The sequence below is a fragment of the Ursus maritimus genome, unplaced genomic scaffold (genome assembly GCF_017311325.1).
Source record: "Ursus maritimus isolate PB19 unplaced genomic scaffold, ASM1731132v1 scaffold_14, whole genome shotgun sequence".
Classification (NCBI taxonomy): Eukaryota; Metazoa; Chordata; class Mammalia; order Carnivora; family Ursidae; genus Ursus; species Ursus maritimus.
In genome coordinates, this window is record NW_024423786.1 from 22,315,656 (window position 1) to 22,332,192 (window position 16,537).

At 41.1% G+C, this 16,537-nt stretch overlaps 1 protein-coding gene across 4 annotated transcripts in view; it reads left to right on the forward strand.

Moving 5' to 3' along the window:
- Positions 1–16,537, forward strand: part of FRMD4B (FERM domain containing 4B) — a 320,241-nt gene that overhangs the window by 244,017 nt on the left and 59,687 nt on the right. For all 4 annotated transcript variants that reach the window (XM_040628575.1, XM_040628574.1, XM_008703133.2 and 1 more), the window contains 2 exons: positions 13,428–13,484; positions 14,287–14,309. In XM_040628575.1, coding sequence (XP_040484509.1) covers positions 13,428–13,484; positions 14,287–14,309 — 80 coding nt within the window. The remainder of the gene's footprint in view (positions 1–13,427; positions 13,485–14,286; positions 14,310–16,537) is intronic.

Genomic DNA, 16,537 nt, shown 5'->3' on the forward strand with positions numbered 1-16,537 from the left:
ACTCTAAGATGTTTTCTCAATTTATTCTAGAAATCAGATTTCTTTGTTTCCTGGTTTTGAAAATGCTTAGCTTGACATCCTTAAAAATACACATCTTGGATTTCAAAAGGAATATGGCAAAGAAACTTCCCAAAACAAACTTACCCGTACCAGATCTCTCTCTCTCTCTCTCTCTCTCTATCCATCTTTTTACCTGTCTGTCTGTCAGCTGTGATCTCTTTGTTTAACCCACACTAGAGCCAGATGTATTTTGCCTTTCTGCAATGTTAACACATGCCCAGGAGGCCTTAGGAGGAAATTTGAAGGGCTATCATTATATTTTTCAAGCAGAAGAAATTAAACGGAAGATTCCCATTTCATAATTAAGTAGGCCTAATAGTGATGATTTGCAACGTGGATTCATTAGGAAACAGGCTAAGATATCTACTTCAGCTAAACCTGTTGAATTGGCCACACATAGTCACACATGTAATATACACTGCAAGAGAGTGATTGACTTCTCAGCTAAAGGCAGTAGTTCACGAGTGCTGGCCACCAACCAAGATCATCTGCTCACTCCTTGGAGAGACTGTCCAAAGTGTGGCCCAATGCCTGACATGGGGAAGTGGGGGAACACTGAGCACAGGGGCTCCCAAATGCCTCGCTGTGAATCCTGGCTCCACCACTCACAGGTTGGGTGGCCTTGAGCAACCATCTCGTGGCCTTCCTAAGCTTCAGTCTCCCCACTTTACCTCCTCTCAGGGCTGTCCTGAGGATTCAGTGAATTAATATTTGTCAACCTCTTGGAACAGATAGTTAGCACCTCAGTGTTTCTTGTTTTTGTTGTTGTTGTTGTTGACAGTGTTATTCCAAAATTCTGTTACAAGATGCTTTCATCTATAAGAAGTACTTCAGCATTAAAAAAACCAGAATTATGGTGTAAAAGGAGAATGTTGGCATAAAAGGAGCGTGGTATGATCTATTGGAAAAAATAATAAATAATAATAATAAATAAAAAATAATAACTAACCCAATCGGATGGATGCACAATAGTCCTGAAGATAAAAGTATCATTGCATATTTACTCACGCAAAAAAAAAATAAAATAAAATAAAAAAGACTAAATAGGGTACTGACTTTAGCAGACCTTCTTTATTCAAAGGCTTAATTTTACCATCATGACCATAACTTTCTCCTGATTCATCCTTTTCTCTCTCTAAACATCCTTGATTACCTTGTAAGCACTTTGCACTGTTTTTTAAAAATATGACTAGTTTTTCAGCTGAACACCCCACTACTACAAATTCAAACTGTAATCAGAAATTGGTGCCGGGGTGCATTTAAGCAATTAGAATGCTGTAATTAAAGTCTGCTGTGTATGTCATCTTATAATGCATAAGGGTAAGTGCAGAAGTCGAGAGCTTGGTTCTAAGTGTTTACTTAATGACGGTTATTCATCCGTTCTGCAGTTGTCTCCCCTCATATTTATTAGATGTGGCTGCCTTGGAACCTCCATGCTTATTAGCAGAGCCTGACCTATTTGCCTTTCTTGCATCGCCTAACAATTCGGCTGTAGATCACCACACCTAATTTTCAGGGCAGTCTCATAAACATTCACTCCCTTGCTTTGAAACTATGTTGGTGCAAGAGTTTATAAAAAGGATTCAGATACTGCAGAATGGTGGAGCCAGTCTCTCTCATACTTACCATGTGACCGTCTCATTCTTCCTGGGCTTAAGAAGAATAAAGCAGAGCCTCAAGTTCTCAAAATTGGGGGGTGGGGCATAAAAATGAGAATTGGGAGCAGAAAGACTCATAGTCTTGGTATTTTTTGTAGCATTATCTGATAGAACGTTGTCATCGAAAGGTTTAGTTTTTTTTTTTCCGTAAGTATAGATTAATTCATTGAAAATATTGTTTGATTGTCCACAATGTGGTAAGCACTCTGTGGATGCTGGTGTACAACTGAGCAACCAGATCTCTGCCTGTGTAGAGTCTGGAGTTTTGTGCAACGAATACCCTATTTCACAAGTTGTGTGTATCTAAAATCCAGTTCCTGGGGCGCCTGGGTGGCTCAGTCATTAAGCGTCTGCCTTCGGCTCAGGTCATGATCCCAGGGTCCTAGGATCGAGCCCCGCATCAGGCTTCTCTGCTCAGCAGGGAGCCTGCTTCTCCCTCTCCCTGCTTGTGTTCCCTCTCTCGCTGTGTCTCTCTCTGTCAAATAAATAAAATCTTAAAAAAAAAATAAATAGGGGCGCCTGGGTAGCACAGTCGTTAAAGCGTCTGCCTTCGGCTCAGGGCGTGATCCCGGCGTTCCGGGATCGAGTCCCACATCGGGCTCCTCTGCTGGGAGCCTGCTTCTTCCTCTCTCACTTGCCTGCTGTGTTCCCTCTCTCGCTGGCTGTCTCTCTGTCACATAAATAAATAAAATCTTTAAAAAAAATAAAAATAAAAAAATAAAAAAAATAAAAAATAAAAAAAATAAATAAGTAAAATAAAATCCAGTTCCTATTCAGTTTTTTCTAATTGTCTCATTAATGTTCTTTATAGCTTTTGGGTTTTTTCCTGTTCTGACCCAGAGTCCAGTCCCGGATCACACGTTGCAGTTAGTCACCGTGCCTCTGTAGTCTCCATAATTGGAAACAGGTGGCCAGTCTTTCTTCAGTATTTCTTCCCCTGGTACTTTTGAAGGTATAGACCAGTTGCCTTGCAGAATGTCTCTCCTTTTCAGATATATGGATTTGTCTAATGCAGTGGTTTGAAACATGTGTCATGTGGACGTGTCTCAGAATCATCTAGGAACTTGATGAAAATGCTGAGACCCACACCCTGTCCTATTTCATCCTGTCTTACTTCAGTGAGCCTGGGCCTCTGTATTCTTCATTAGCTCTCAAGGCAATTCTACTACACACCAAAGTTTGTGAGCCACTAGTCTAACATAATTTCCTTGTGGCAGGAATACCACGTAAGTGATGTGTGTTCTCAGTGTATTTTGCAAGGAGGCTGGCAAAGTCAGTCTACCTCAGGGGTGGTTTTTTGTATTTAAAAGATTTATTTATTTATTTGAGAGAGAGAAAGCAAGCATGAGTGGGAGGGGCAGAGGGAGAGGGAGAGAGAATCCCAAGCAGACCCCTTGCTGAGCGTGGAGACGATATGGGGCTTGATCCCGTGACACATAGGTCGGGACCTGAGCCGAAACCAAGAGTCGGATGCTGAACGGACTGTACCACCCAGGCGCCCCAGTTGTTTTTGATTAAGGTGGTGTCTGCAGTTTTCTCTTCCCCTTTGTAACTTGTCTGGAGTTGACACTCGGAGGCTGTTTGAGCATCCAATTTCCCAATAGTCTTTGACCCAGTGGACTTGGCCTCCAGTGGTGATCTTGCCTAAGTCAGTTTGTTCGGCCGCAAGTGTGAATGGTGATTCTCTATTTCTTTCTTTGACATTTCCCAGTCAGCATTCATCTGTAAAGAATAATTTGTCTTTCTCCTCCATCTCCAGCTTTTAATAATATTTTTCAATATCAGCATGGACTCGTGGATTCCTTTTTATTCAACATATTATCATCCGTTAGATTTTATTAATTAGAGAGAGGGAGCAAGCGCACGAGATTGAGAGAGAGAGAGAGAGCACAAGCAGGGGAAGAGGGAGAAGCAGGCTCCCTGCTGAGCAGGGAGCCGGACGCCGGGGACTCCATCCCAGGACCCGGGGATCATGACCTGAGCCAAAGGCAGACGCTTAACCACTTAACCTCCTGAGCCACTCAGGTGCCCCATCAATGTATAGTCATCCATTCTGCCATTCATTTTGGCGATCAAAATGCTCCTTGGAATCAGCCATTTTTCCTTTCCGTGGAGAATGGTATTTAGAAATCAAGATCTGGTTTCTATTTAAACTAACTGGAACTTCATCCCAAGGGGGAAAAAAGTGTCACCTGTCCACCTAAAAATAAAATGCACGCATGAACCATACCTGAGCTGATCCTTGGGCAAGTACGGTCTGCCTAGTTTCCCTTCTTTCTCATTTCCATATCTGTATATTCCTTTGATTATCCTCCCACAAACGAACACTGATTCACATGCTGCAAAACTTTCTCTTTCTCTTTGCTCCTATCTCGTTGTGATCTAGTTTCTGAGAAGCGGTCGGCCCAGATACTTTGGTCATAATGCTTATGTCTTTGAAACTGTGATACACGCCCACAGAAACACCTGTACTTTTTGGCTTTTCTTGTAATGCTTTTTCCTTTTTCAAAGCGTTTTATATCTTGTTTTGCTTTTTGTTCTCAAACTCCATGAAACATGTGAGACAGGTATTATGATTTCCCTTTTATGTTTTTAGAAAGGAAGCCAGAAGAGCAAAAGACTTTCTGACATCTAACACCGACTGTGTTTGGTGTGTTAAGCTTGCGTATCTAGTCTTTGACACCTACTACTTAGCTCACAGTGCCCATGGCTGGTGAAGCCTGGGCTGTGTTCTCATGGTTCAGAAACTCATTCGGAGTTCAAAATCAAGGCCAATCAACTGTAGAGTGAATTAAGAAACACAAGAAGCATTCCCTCTTTTAAAAGGAAAGATAAAAATACTCCCATCGACTTTTTTACTTCACTACCCTTTTAGTGGATGAATGTTCTAGAAAAAGCACCTGCTCTTTGCTAGGCAGTGTTCTAGGTCCTGGAGATACAGATAGGGCCAAATAGATAAAAACCCATGTCCTTAAGGATCTTACCTATGAGACAGGGCTGATAGTGAGTGGGAAGAAAAACAATAAAGAAAATAGATAAAGTGTGTAATGCATTAGAAGGTGCAAATCAGATCACCAAATACAGTCGTACAAGGTGCTCACTGCTCAACTCCATGCCCAAAGGTGCCATGAGATAGAACTGTCACTAAGTAAGATGAGAAAGGCTTCAGGGAAGATCAGGAGTTCTGTTTGTTTGCTGTATATTGAAGTATAATATACATATAGAAAAGTGCAGGTAAGCGTGCAGCTCAACAGACTTTCTCAAGTTGAACACATCTGGGCAACTAGCATCACTATCAAGTAAACAGAAGAGTGCCACCTGAGAAGCCCCTCACATGTTCTCTTCCAGGCATTAATCCCCCCACTTCTGTGACTTTTAATAGCATGTATTACTTTTGGCTGACTTTGTATTTCGTATAACTGGAGTCACACAACATATGCTCTTTAATGTTTGGCCTATTTTTGCTCAGATTAGGTTTTTGAGATTCATCCATATTGTATGTAGTTTAGGCTAGCTTGTTCACTTTCACAGCTGAATAGTAGTCCATAGTCTAAATATACCACAGTTCATGTGCTCATTGATGGGCATTTGGTTAGTTTGCAGTACTGAGTTATTACAAATAGTACTAGTGTCCATCGTGTAGGGGATATATGTAAACATGTCTGTTAGGTGTTTACCTAAGAGCAGACTTGCTGGGCCATCGTGCATCTGTGTGTTAAGATTTAGTAGACCTTACCAAAAAGTTGGTCTGGAACTAAGTTATAATCCACCAGCAGTGTATGAGAAGAACGTAGTTTAAGTAAAATGTCTATTTCCTGCAGTGTAATCAGATGGACCAAGTACACTGCAAAGAAGTAAACCAAAATACTATTTGAAGACGATTTCACTGTGTGCCTACAAATGGAAATAAATTAGCTAAAACTTATTGGCATTATAAGCTTTGGTGAGGAAATTTAATGGTAGTGAAATACTCTAAAAATAATAATCCTACTTAATGATAACGAGGAAATATAATGAAAAAGGTGGCCCATTTATAAAGGAAAATATAAAATACTGAGTGTTAACCCTAACATTGAATGTGTGTGATCTTTATAGTATATCGTAAAACTTTATGGCCACTATAAAGCTATTTCTTTTTTTTTTTTATAAAGCCATTTCGGTAGAGACATACATGGTTCCAAAGAGGAAGGCAAATTTTATATATATGTATATATATATATATATATATATATACACACACACACACACTCATACTTATATATACATATATATATACACGTGTATATATATATGTAAGTATATATATATGTATATATATACTTGTGTATATATATATGTGTATATATATATACTTGTGTATATATATATATATACTTGTGTGTATATATATATTTATATATATATAAACTTGACAAGATTATTTTAAATTTAAAAAAATATGTGAAAGAGAATGTTAAAGATTATTATGGAAAATTAAAGCACTTAGATTTTGAGATATAATGGAACGTTGATGAAATGTTACAGAACAACACAAAAATGGAACAGTACCCAGACCAAAGTAGATTGCTATAGCTATAATAATATGGAACAATGTAAGAAGCAAGATGGTGCATGGTGCAGAGAATAACATGGAAAGAATCTTTGGGCCTAGGCTTTATGATAAATGCTTTATATTTGTCCCTCATCAATGCTCTAAACAACCCACTAAATTCAATATTATCATTCCCCATTTTGCAGATGAGGAACTGAGTTTCAGAAAAATAGCTTGCTCAGAACCCCAAAGATTCTTCCAGTGAGGGAGATGGGCCCCAGGCCCGTCTGACTTCATAGGCCAGGAGAAGGAGAACAGATTGAAGGATACAGTTTGTACCCAGTAGACGACACAAAGGGGTTAACATTGGTAGCTCAAACAAAACATAAGCTCTCAAATAGGTAAGTGAACAAAGGGTCATTTCACACATGGGCAATAACAAGTAAGATGCAATTGCAAGAGGGAGACTCAAATTGATTAGTAAGCAAAGAATTGCAAATTGCAACAATTTTGCAGTAGTATTTGATACTTTTCTAATTAGCAAAAATAATCTTATTTATCTGATGTGACGTATAAAAATACATACATTTCCCTAAGATGGAAAAATCGGTGAGAAGGTTTGATATCCTTATCTGGGTGATGGTTGCATGAGTGTATACACGTGCCGAAATTCACCACGCTGTGCACTGAGATTTGTGCATATTACTGTATGTACCTCAATAAAAAAAGAAGAAAAGCACTTTAAAATATGGTCAGTGATGAAATCAGAGTTACTTGTGAGAAAATAAAAGAAATAATTAGATGCTGCCAAGGTTAAGGTTGGTATAAAACGTTTGGCATGGTTCGTATAAAGCCTTGAATTTGAACTCCAACTTCTTCTAAGAACCACAGCAAAGAGGGCGTTATGATCACTTGCATAACTCACAGTGGTCATTAAGGCAAAAACAAAGCAGCTGCTCAGAGGAGCACCGTCACTACTGGTCTTAAAAATCAGAAACTTCTCCCAGGGTCCTCCTGAAGGACTGTTATATGATGTAATTAACTATATCCTCCACAACGCACCTAGAGTTATTAAGATAATGAGGGTCCGAGGGTTGCTTCCTATATAGTTTCTCAATAGGAGCTAAAACACAAAAGCAGTTTTACCTTGGGACAAGCCTTATGGTTCAGTTTTGCAAATTTCTGATGCTTGTAGCTTAATCCAGGAATAAAACAAAGAATCTAGGTCAGTGGTTCTCAACTAGGGAACCTTTGCCACCTAGAAGACATTTGGAAATGTTTGGAGACATTTTTGGTGGTCACCACTGGGGGAGAGGGGAGGCTGCTACCGGAATCTAGTGTTTAGAGACCAGGGGTGCTGCTCAGCACCCTATAATGCACAGGGCAGCCCCCACCAAAAAAAAAAAAAATTATCTAACTGAAAATGTCAATTATGCCAAGGTTGCAAAACTCTGGTCTAGAAGAACAAATGGAAAATATATATCATCGAGACCATCCTTCAGAAATATGACCTCTCACCACTAGCTTGGACAAAAAAAGGACAAAGTATTGGTTCATTTACACAAGGGGAATGGGGGGTTCAGATGTGGTAGTTATGGCCGGGTCCCCTAGGGTCAGCATAACCCCCAGAAGACTGGAACTAGCACAGGGAAGGATGCTTCCATGGGCCAGCAAGAACTGCCTTGTAAGATAATAGGTAGGTCTTGAGTGGTGATGTGCCCCCTTCTCCCCCGCCATCAGACTAATTGTATGAAACCAGTGAGTCCATATCTCTGGAATTCTCTGATCTGGCAGATTCCTCCTCCATGTAGCTGTGTCCACAGAAGGAATTAAAAGGTCTCCTGGGAGCTACACCCATTCACTCATTTGTGTGCTTATCACATCTGTTCTTGACGCTCTTTGCTGGCTTAGTGGTAAACCAAAGCGAGAGCATCTGAGCAGCATTCAAGTCACTGTTCTTGCCACTTGTTGAGCTTCAAGCAGACTTTGAAGTCTGGCCTGGCTGAGCAGTGGATGATGCAGTCGACTACCAAGGTCGGGAAGTCCCTTTCTCTCCGTCTGTGGGCAGTGATTCTCTCTGGTTCACATCTTCCCAACTTTGCCCTGAGACACAGCGGGAGAGAGCTTTCTTCCCTCAGCTCTGATTTGGAAAATCCCTGGGAGTGTCGTTGGACCAGCTTCCGTCACTTGTCCACAGAGCGATGATTGTGTTTGCACACAAGCCAGTAGGGAAAGAAGCAGTTCTGAAAAGAATGGGATCTTCAGCCCAGAAAAAGAGATGGGTACTAGGCAGTAAGACAAATAGATATCCAGCACTCTGGGAAAATATGCCAACTTTTTACAAACTTTTTATTTTGAAATTATTTCAAACTTACAGAAGAGTTTAAAGAATGGCACAAAAAATGGCAGTATGTCCCTCAAACCAAATTCACCAGTCATTAACATTTTGCCACATTTGCACTCCCTCTCTCTGCCCGCGGATGTGTAATTTTTTTCTGGATCGTTTAAGAGTAAGTCATACTGTTTATCCTTAACTAATTCATCGTATAGCACCTAAGATCAAAGACATCCCTTATATATCCATGTTACAATGATCACGCTTAGAACATTTAACATTGAACCTGTACTATTGCATAATGTACCGTCCAGTTGTCCCAGTAATGCCTTTATAACAACTTGCCCTCTTGATACAGAATGACACCCTGTGTTTAGTTGTTATAACTGCTTAGTCTCCTCTCCTTCGAAACAGTTCTTCATCCTTTCTTTAGCATTCATTCTATCGACATTTTCAAAGTGAATGGGCCAGTTCTTTTGTAGAATGACCCTCCACTTGGGTTTGTCTCATGCTTCCTCACGATTAGATCTAGTGATGTATTTTTGGCAGGAATACTACCCAGTGGTGTACTGGAACCAGCTAGTACCAGCGGTGAGAGCCGATTCTCACATCACCTCCCAGCAGTGTGTCCTATGAGATCATACTGGTAGTTTGAAACCTGGTGGTTTGAAATCAGCCATGGTGGGAGTATTTGCACCCTGGATAGCAACAGATGCTACAAATGAGGGATCCTCCCCCCTCTCCAAGTTTTGGTTGTGAAACATTTATATTTACCAACACAGGCATGTATATAAGTGAAGTGGTGTCCTTCTCAATGAATACTATCAGGAAGCACATGATGCTGGTCTGTCCAGTTATTGGTGATATCTTATCACTTGATTAAGACTGTAGCTGTCTCGAGCACCTGGGGGGGGCAGTCGGTTGGGTGACCGACCCTTGGTTTTGGTTCAGGTCATGATCTCGGGGTGGTGGGATCGAGCCCTGCATTGGGCTCGGTGCAGAGTCTGCTTGGGTTTCGTTCTCCCTCCGCCCCTCTCTCCTGCACGTGTGCTCTCTCTTTCTCTCTCTCTCTCTCTAAAATAAATAAATCACTCTTTAAAAAAAAGATTGTATTGTCAAATTTCTCCATTGAAAAGTTAGCATCTTCCCCCTTATCATTAAATTCCCCCTATAGAGAGGTACTTTGTGATTATATAAATACCCAATTGTCCTGTTTCTCACCAAACTTTCACGCAATAGTTTTTATTTATTGAAAACTATTGCCTGGATAATTAGTACTATGATGACTGTAAATGATCATTTTCTTTTCCTCTCATTTCTTACACGTTTCTTTGTTGGTGTTCTACAAGCTACCTTTTTAAATAGACTTAACCCAAGACTAGCTCGATAATTAGTTATACACTTGGAAACAAGCTGACTTCTTCCCCCAGCGGTTTGTCAGACAGTTCCAAGTCCTAAGTGTTTGTGAGCCAGTGATTCATGTCCATCGTTGTGCAGAGTAAGTTTCCATGAAGTACTATATCAATACAGAAGAAGCAGATGGGTCCTCAGAAATAATTTCCCCATTCCAAGTGTTTATGTTTGATGATAACTTACCATCCCATCAGCAGGAAACGTGGCATTTGGAGTCATTTCTCAGTCTTATCTGATTCCAGTTTTTATCAAAAGCATGCCTTCGGAAGATTGCTGGTGAGAGATTTACACTGGAATCAGAAAACTAGTGTGTGGCGGAATGGAAAGAGCACTGGACAAGAAGCCCAGAGTCACGGTCTGCTGTGGTGTTGGGTCGTACACACCATGACCCCGATGCTCGGTACCATCATCTCTAGAATAATAGGAGTCATCTTTTCACTAAATTCCCTTTCAAATTCTCAAACTTTCTTTTATTCTCTTCTACTTGTGAATCAAAACCTAGAGTGTGCCTTATTAGCAAGATGTCTTGGTCAACTGAGCTAAGAAACCAAGGACAAGAAGAAGATGTCCGACACAGAGCCTGAACCTAGTGACCTAGGGACTGACTCCGTAAAGCAGCTAAATTAGCCATGAGGGTAGAGCACCAAGACTTGATACTGTTTCATATTACCCCTGTGCATTCAGCCACATCACCTGACTCTCTTCTCTGCTCCTCTTTGTTTATCCCTGACAGTCATGGAAACCATGAAGGATCCCATTACCTCTCTCTCTGAGGAGATCCCTCTCTCAAGTGGTAGCTTGCCCAGTACCTATAAGGTTACCTCTGTTGCCATGGTTATAAGGAAAAGAAATCTTCCATCCTAGGACAGACAGCAGTTTCTAAAGAACTTTTGCACTTCAGGCATGAAATTCCAGAGTTCTGTCTATGTCTTAATTGAATTTCACCATACGAAATTGCTGAGAACCAGGCAGATAGTATTATTTTTGCTTGATCCATTGTTTGGTGAGCTCCCTGCCCAAGTCAGGTAACCTTGGCAGTCAGTATTAGAATTCAAAATATGTTGCCTTGGATTTCCAGAACAGTGGTTAGGAGGAAGGTGAGGTAGGGGCTGAGGTATATAAAAGAATGTAGGGCTTGGCCAAACCATGCATTCTCCTGTCTCCCTGGCACAAGAGTTCGGTAGGCCCTACCCCTCCACCCCACCATCACCCTTCTCCACCAGAATGGTGGTGGGACAACTTGCATAGGTGGGGGAGGGGGGGGAAACAACCATAGGGGAACTGCATATTTGCCTCCCCACTCTTCTGGAGCTGTCTGAGCCTGGTACTTGTCATGCTTCAGCTCCTCATTTCAACATTTTTAATATTTAATGACCCTTCTAAGGTAGAGAATTATTTGGCAGCATTCTTAAGAGTTTCTGTCTGAGGCCTTTTTATCTGCTGAACTTCCATTTGCTAAATTGAAAAGTTGGTGTCTCAAATGTTGTTTGGATGACTCACCTAAGATTCTGATGAGGCAAAGAGGGTCATGGGGGATCAGAAGAGTTGGCAGGCATTTTCAATATATTTTATTTAGCTTTCAGTCTGCTAATATCCGAAACAACCCATTTTTTTTTCTTTTCTAAGATTTTAAGACAAACTGGACTTCAAGTTTAGGCGTAATTTCAAACTCAAAGATGTTTTTGAGAGTTCCTCCTCACGTTACCCACCCCTGCATAAGGTTTTTTCTTTTTTTCTTCGAGCATAAGGAACTCAACCTTTGTAAAATTTGTCTTGATCAACACCCATCTCACCTGTTGGATTAAGGGCTTCATCATCTTTCACCAGATTACAAAACCACTGTCTGTTGCCTGAAAGACAGAGGGTGATTGATTCTTCCAATCAACCTGGCTTCTCTTTGATTTTATAATCTGTTTCTAGAGATTAGAAGCAAGCTTTGAATTCCAAGGCTCTGGCCTGTCAGCTTTTAAAGGGAAAAAACTTTGGAGCAGATCCGTTGCCTCAGGCTTCAGAAGGGAAACTTAGATGTCGCGGGTTGAAATTCATTTGTTTTCATTTTGTCGTATAAGGGAAACACAGATAATTACCACAGCCGGCATTGTAACGCCCTGGGTTTTTGGTTTGTTTATTTTATTTTATGGCTTTTAGAAGAATTATTGTCATTTAGTTTGTTTTGTTTTTGAGAACTCCACTCAAATCACTTGGAAAGATGAGAGAAAAGCATAGTCCTTTCAGAAATCCTCAGTGAGCCAACTGCTTCTGTGAACCTCCCTCATTCGCCTTTGCCTTAAAACTACTTAATTACTCACCATTGATGCCCTTGGTATAACTAGAAAAACTCTTCGGCCCGAATTCAACAGGTAGAAGGGAGAATAAGGAATTCAGGGTAATTTCTAGGCTCATGAGTTCCATGGTCTCAAACACTCCACTTTCAAGTACTAACTATACAACACTTAAGCAAGGTTACATGGAATTGTTTCAGTGCGTGTTAATGCTTGCCAGAAAGCATATCACCAAACAAATTTTTTTTACAAATGTTTTAAAAATAAAGATCCCTCTATACCATTCATTGAGTCACTGTGGTAATATATTACGTGATGTGGTAATGGTATTAACAAAATTCTCATATTTAACAAAATAAATGAAGGCATCTGTGAGTATTTTTGCTAGAGGCAATACTCCCTCCACACACACTTATGCATCCCTACCAGGGTACTGAAAAAGCAGTCCTGTTTTCCAGAGCCCAGAATTCCTATTTTTGGAGTTGAGGGAAATCTTAAAGGATGAAAAAAGAAAATAATGGGTAAAATGATAAATTAGAGTTCATCAAACTTCAGTAAAATGGAACAGAAATTTGGCCTTCTTTAAGTATTTTCTGTAACTGATTCTTAAGGCTTTGCATTTTATCTTAATTATGTAAATAGTAATTCAGCAATGTGTCATTGATGCAGAAGTGAACTTATATTTTTAATAATAGTTGCATCGTGTGTATATCGAAAAAAATGTGGTGACACAGAAAAAAATATGTCAGGAAAACAGAATGAACAAATCTAAGAAAATCTTCAGAGCTTAAAAACGAACCTATAGGGATAAAAATTATTCATTGAGAAGTTGTCTGAATTTTCAGCCTCAACGTCATTTGTGTTTCTTCCAGAATACTGCTCTCTAAACAAAATTCCCCACAGCTAATTAAAATGTGTGTACGCACGCACACCACACACACACACACACACACACACACACACATCGTGGCTTCCCCTGAAGCCTGGAAGCGCCCCTCCACTCCCCCTCCCTTTCCCCTGTAATGGTATGATCTGCGTTTGATTGTATACTGCAGGTGCCAAGCTGTGACAGCTTCCCCAACTCCACAGCCATTTGCTACAACCTAGGGCAGCCTGTGTTCAGTGATGCTTTTCTTTTCCCCCGACAGGGGCAAATCGAAGCGGACAGCGAAACCATTTTCAAGTTAGCGGCGCTCGTGTTACAGGTAAGAATCCACCGACCGCCTCATGCCTGCGCCTTTTTGTTTGTTGGTTTTTGTGCACTGCCTGCAAGTCTGAAACTTTCGCATGGGCCGGTGGCTGATAGATTTTTAAGCCAGCTGGTTGTTTGCCAGTGAAAAACGTGAGCCACCGTTTTCTGTTTTAGCGTCATTTGCATGAGGCATAGTGTGCTATTGCCTGTTGCAAAGGAAAATGAAATTTAGACTGCTCTGGGGGAAAAGAATTTAGACCGTACTTCTGGAAAGGGGCTCTGGAATAGTTGAGTCTGGGAAGCAGCAATTGTTACAACAGCTGTAAGTTTCATTTAAATTAAGTAACTTTTGTATATACTTTCTTGAGGTCAAGTGCCAGAGCCCCTTAATGCTTAAAGACACTAGGAGCTGAAAAACCAAGCGTGTTCTGTGCTTGTTTAAAAAGAGAAAACAAGTAGCCTGCGTTGATTTTCTCACGTCCGGTTTAAAAGGTCTGCGTCCACACCAAAAAGTGTGCTGCTGGAATAGACCAGCATTTATCACGTGATCGCAGAGACCTAAAAGAAGACAGACTCATCTGTGCTTTTTCAGACATATTTGTCTCCTCTGTTAAGAATAGGAAGTATTTCATGGATACTAATGTGTTCTCGCCAATGCCACATTCTTCTCCGTGGTCCTAGAGAAAGTGTTCCTCGTGAACATTCTTCAAAACAAAATTCAGGCACTTTAAGAGGGAAACGTCACCAAGAGTGAAATTCATTCGCTTAATTAACATAAATACATATTGATCATCTATCTTTGTTTTTTATTTCAGGAAGCCAAAGGGGATTATACCAGGTAATGGTTCCTTTTCTGATGTTACTATGCAAAATAACCCTAGCTGAACCCTCGCTGAATGCCCTTACTTTAAATAACAATGGATGCAAACTCAAAAGAAAGTAGATCTCCAGGCGGGAGACTGAGATCTCTTCCCTCTTCAAATAGGGACCCATTCTTTTTGTGAATGAGTCCAGCAAGGAAGCTTTCTTAGAATTTTCCAAGCCAGACTGACAGTGAATTGTAAACAGAAGCCCTCCGAAGTTCTATTTTCTGTTCTCTGTTAGCAAGATGAAGAAATCCCTAAAAAGCTGTGGTAGCCGTGCTGACTTTTTAAAATTTATAAATAATCCTGTGTTGGAAGAGTTATAACATACGCACAAAAAGATAAACTCCATCAGCTGCTTGGTCAAGGGATTAATAGGGGCTTTCTTTTTGCAGCTGCCCTGAAGGGGCCTCCCCCTTCAGACACTTGACCTAACAGTGGTATTGTTGCCACTGGGACACTTACTGGTTCTAACTGCCTGACTGGCCACCTCATCAGAGTGTTTCTATTTGAATTCATGCTCCACCTGCTCCTTTCTGCCCTTTTCGTGCAGTAGTTGGAGTCGGAGAAATCGAAACGGTTAAAGGGAGAGGCAAGACCTCCAATTAGAAGCAGCCCACAGGCCAGTGACCCATTGAAAGCCTCACCTCTACCACGTTAATGTTCCACCCCTGGTAAACTTTACCCGTAGATTATTTACAGATGACCTACTATTCATTCCCAGCCAGGGTTTTGAACAGTATGCTCCTTAACGGACTGATAACCCACTAACGCCTTCCGTGCCTGAAAACGTTCGTTCAGGACGTACTACTTCGCCTCAGAAACGCCAGATCCTCTCACCTGCCCATTCAGTTTGGTGAAATGACTGAGGAGTCCACATAACACACCGCGATTCGCTCGCCATATTCAGAAGCTTTGTTTTGTGCTGTGTTATTTTTTAAAATTTGTGTTTAAGTTAGGAAATAGGCTTCGAAGGGATCAGGAAAATCTATAAACGCATTTTTTTTTTAATTAAAAGACAATGTGGGGCTAAAAGGAGGATAAATGAGTTTCTGGATCCTTGACCTCATGCCGCTATGTTCTCTGCTCTTGGCTTTCTTGGAGGAGCCATATTTCCTAGGAAGATCAGATATGTGAGGAATGTCGTCATGTAGGGGGGTGAGTCTGCAGTTGATTTAGAAATGACGGCTTTAGGGCCAAAAGCTCACCTTCTGCAGTCTGTGAACTGCTAACCCTTCCTTCCCCATTTCCTCCCCGCCAGCCATGTGATGGACACTCCGAAAGCCTCATAGCCTCATCAGGAAAATGGCACCTACCCCCTAGATTAATGGGTGTAGAGTGGGAGATCAAATGTATGTAAACATTGCCCAGGGCAGTTTCTGGCACGTAGCAAGCTCTCTGCAGACTTTTGACTATTATTATCAATTATTCTAGTATCATTATTGCCCTCCTCATTATCAGCCTGTCCTATCTTTTGGCGACCTCTGAAGAGGCTATTGGGACTAAGGTGGGTCTGAAGAAGGTGAATAGTGTATTAAGAGAAAGAAGAGAAGAGAAAGGTTGTTATCACAAACCTACCTTAGGGAAGATCTCTTGCATATGACTGAAGGCTCAGAAGAGACAGTCTTGGGGTAGTCCAGACCTTTTAGCCCTAAGACTTCAAGGTTGTCCAGGCCCAAACCAATCCTCTTCTTTAACTTTGCCTTGTGCCTGGTGGTGATTACTAGGCTGGTTACATGGAGGACACTGTTTTGAAATTGTCTAAACCTCACTGAGTAGTAAAAGGAAAGTGAGCCTGGGTGTCAAGAAACTAGCTATGTGACCTTAAGCGATCCACTTGTCCTTATTGGGCTTCAGCTTGCTCGTCTGTAAATTGGGACTCATGAAAATAGCGACTCGGCAGGGTGGTTTTAAGGAGATGAATGATGTGGGACGACTTTTAAGTTATCAGTTGTTCGCTAGCAAGCAAGCATTAGTTGTCGCCAACGAAGGGGTGGAGGTAAAGGAAAGAATAAGGAACTGTGAACTCTTGTCACTGGGTTTATAATGAGGCAGAATTTTGATTCCTTGCTACCACCCCCTCCCTGTGATGTGATCACTTCCTCCCGTGAATGGGGAGAATATACTTCTCCTCCAAACTTTTGTCACAAAACTAGTTTAAGAAAAATCAGGCAAGGGGCGCCTGGGTGGCACAGCGGTTAAG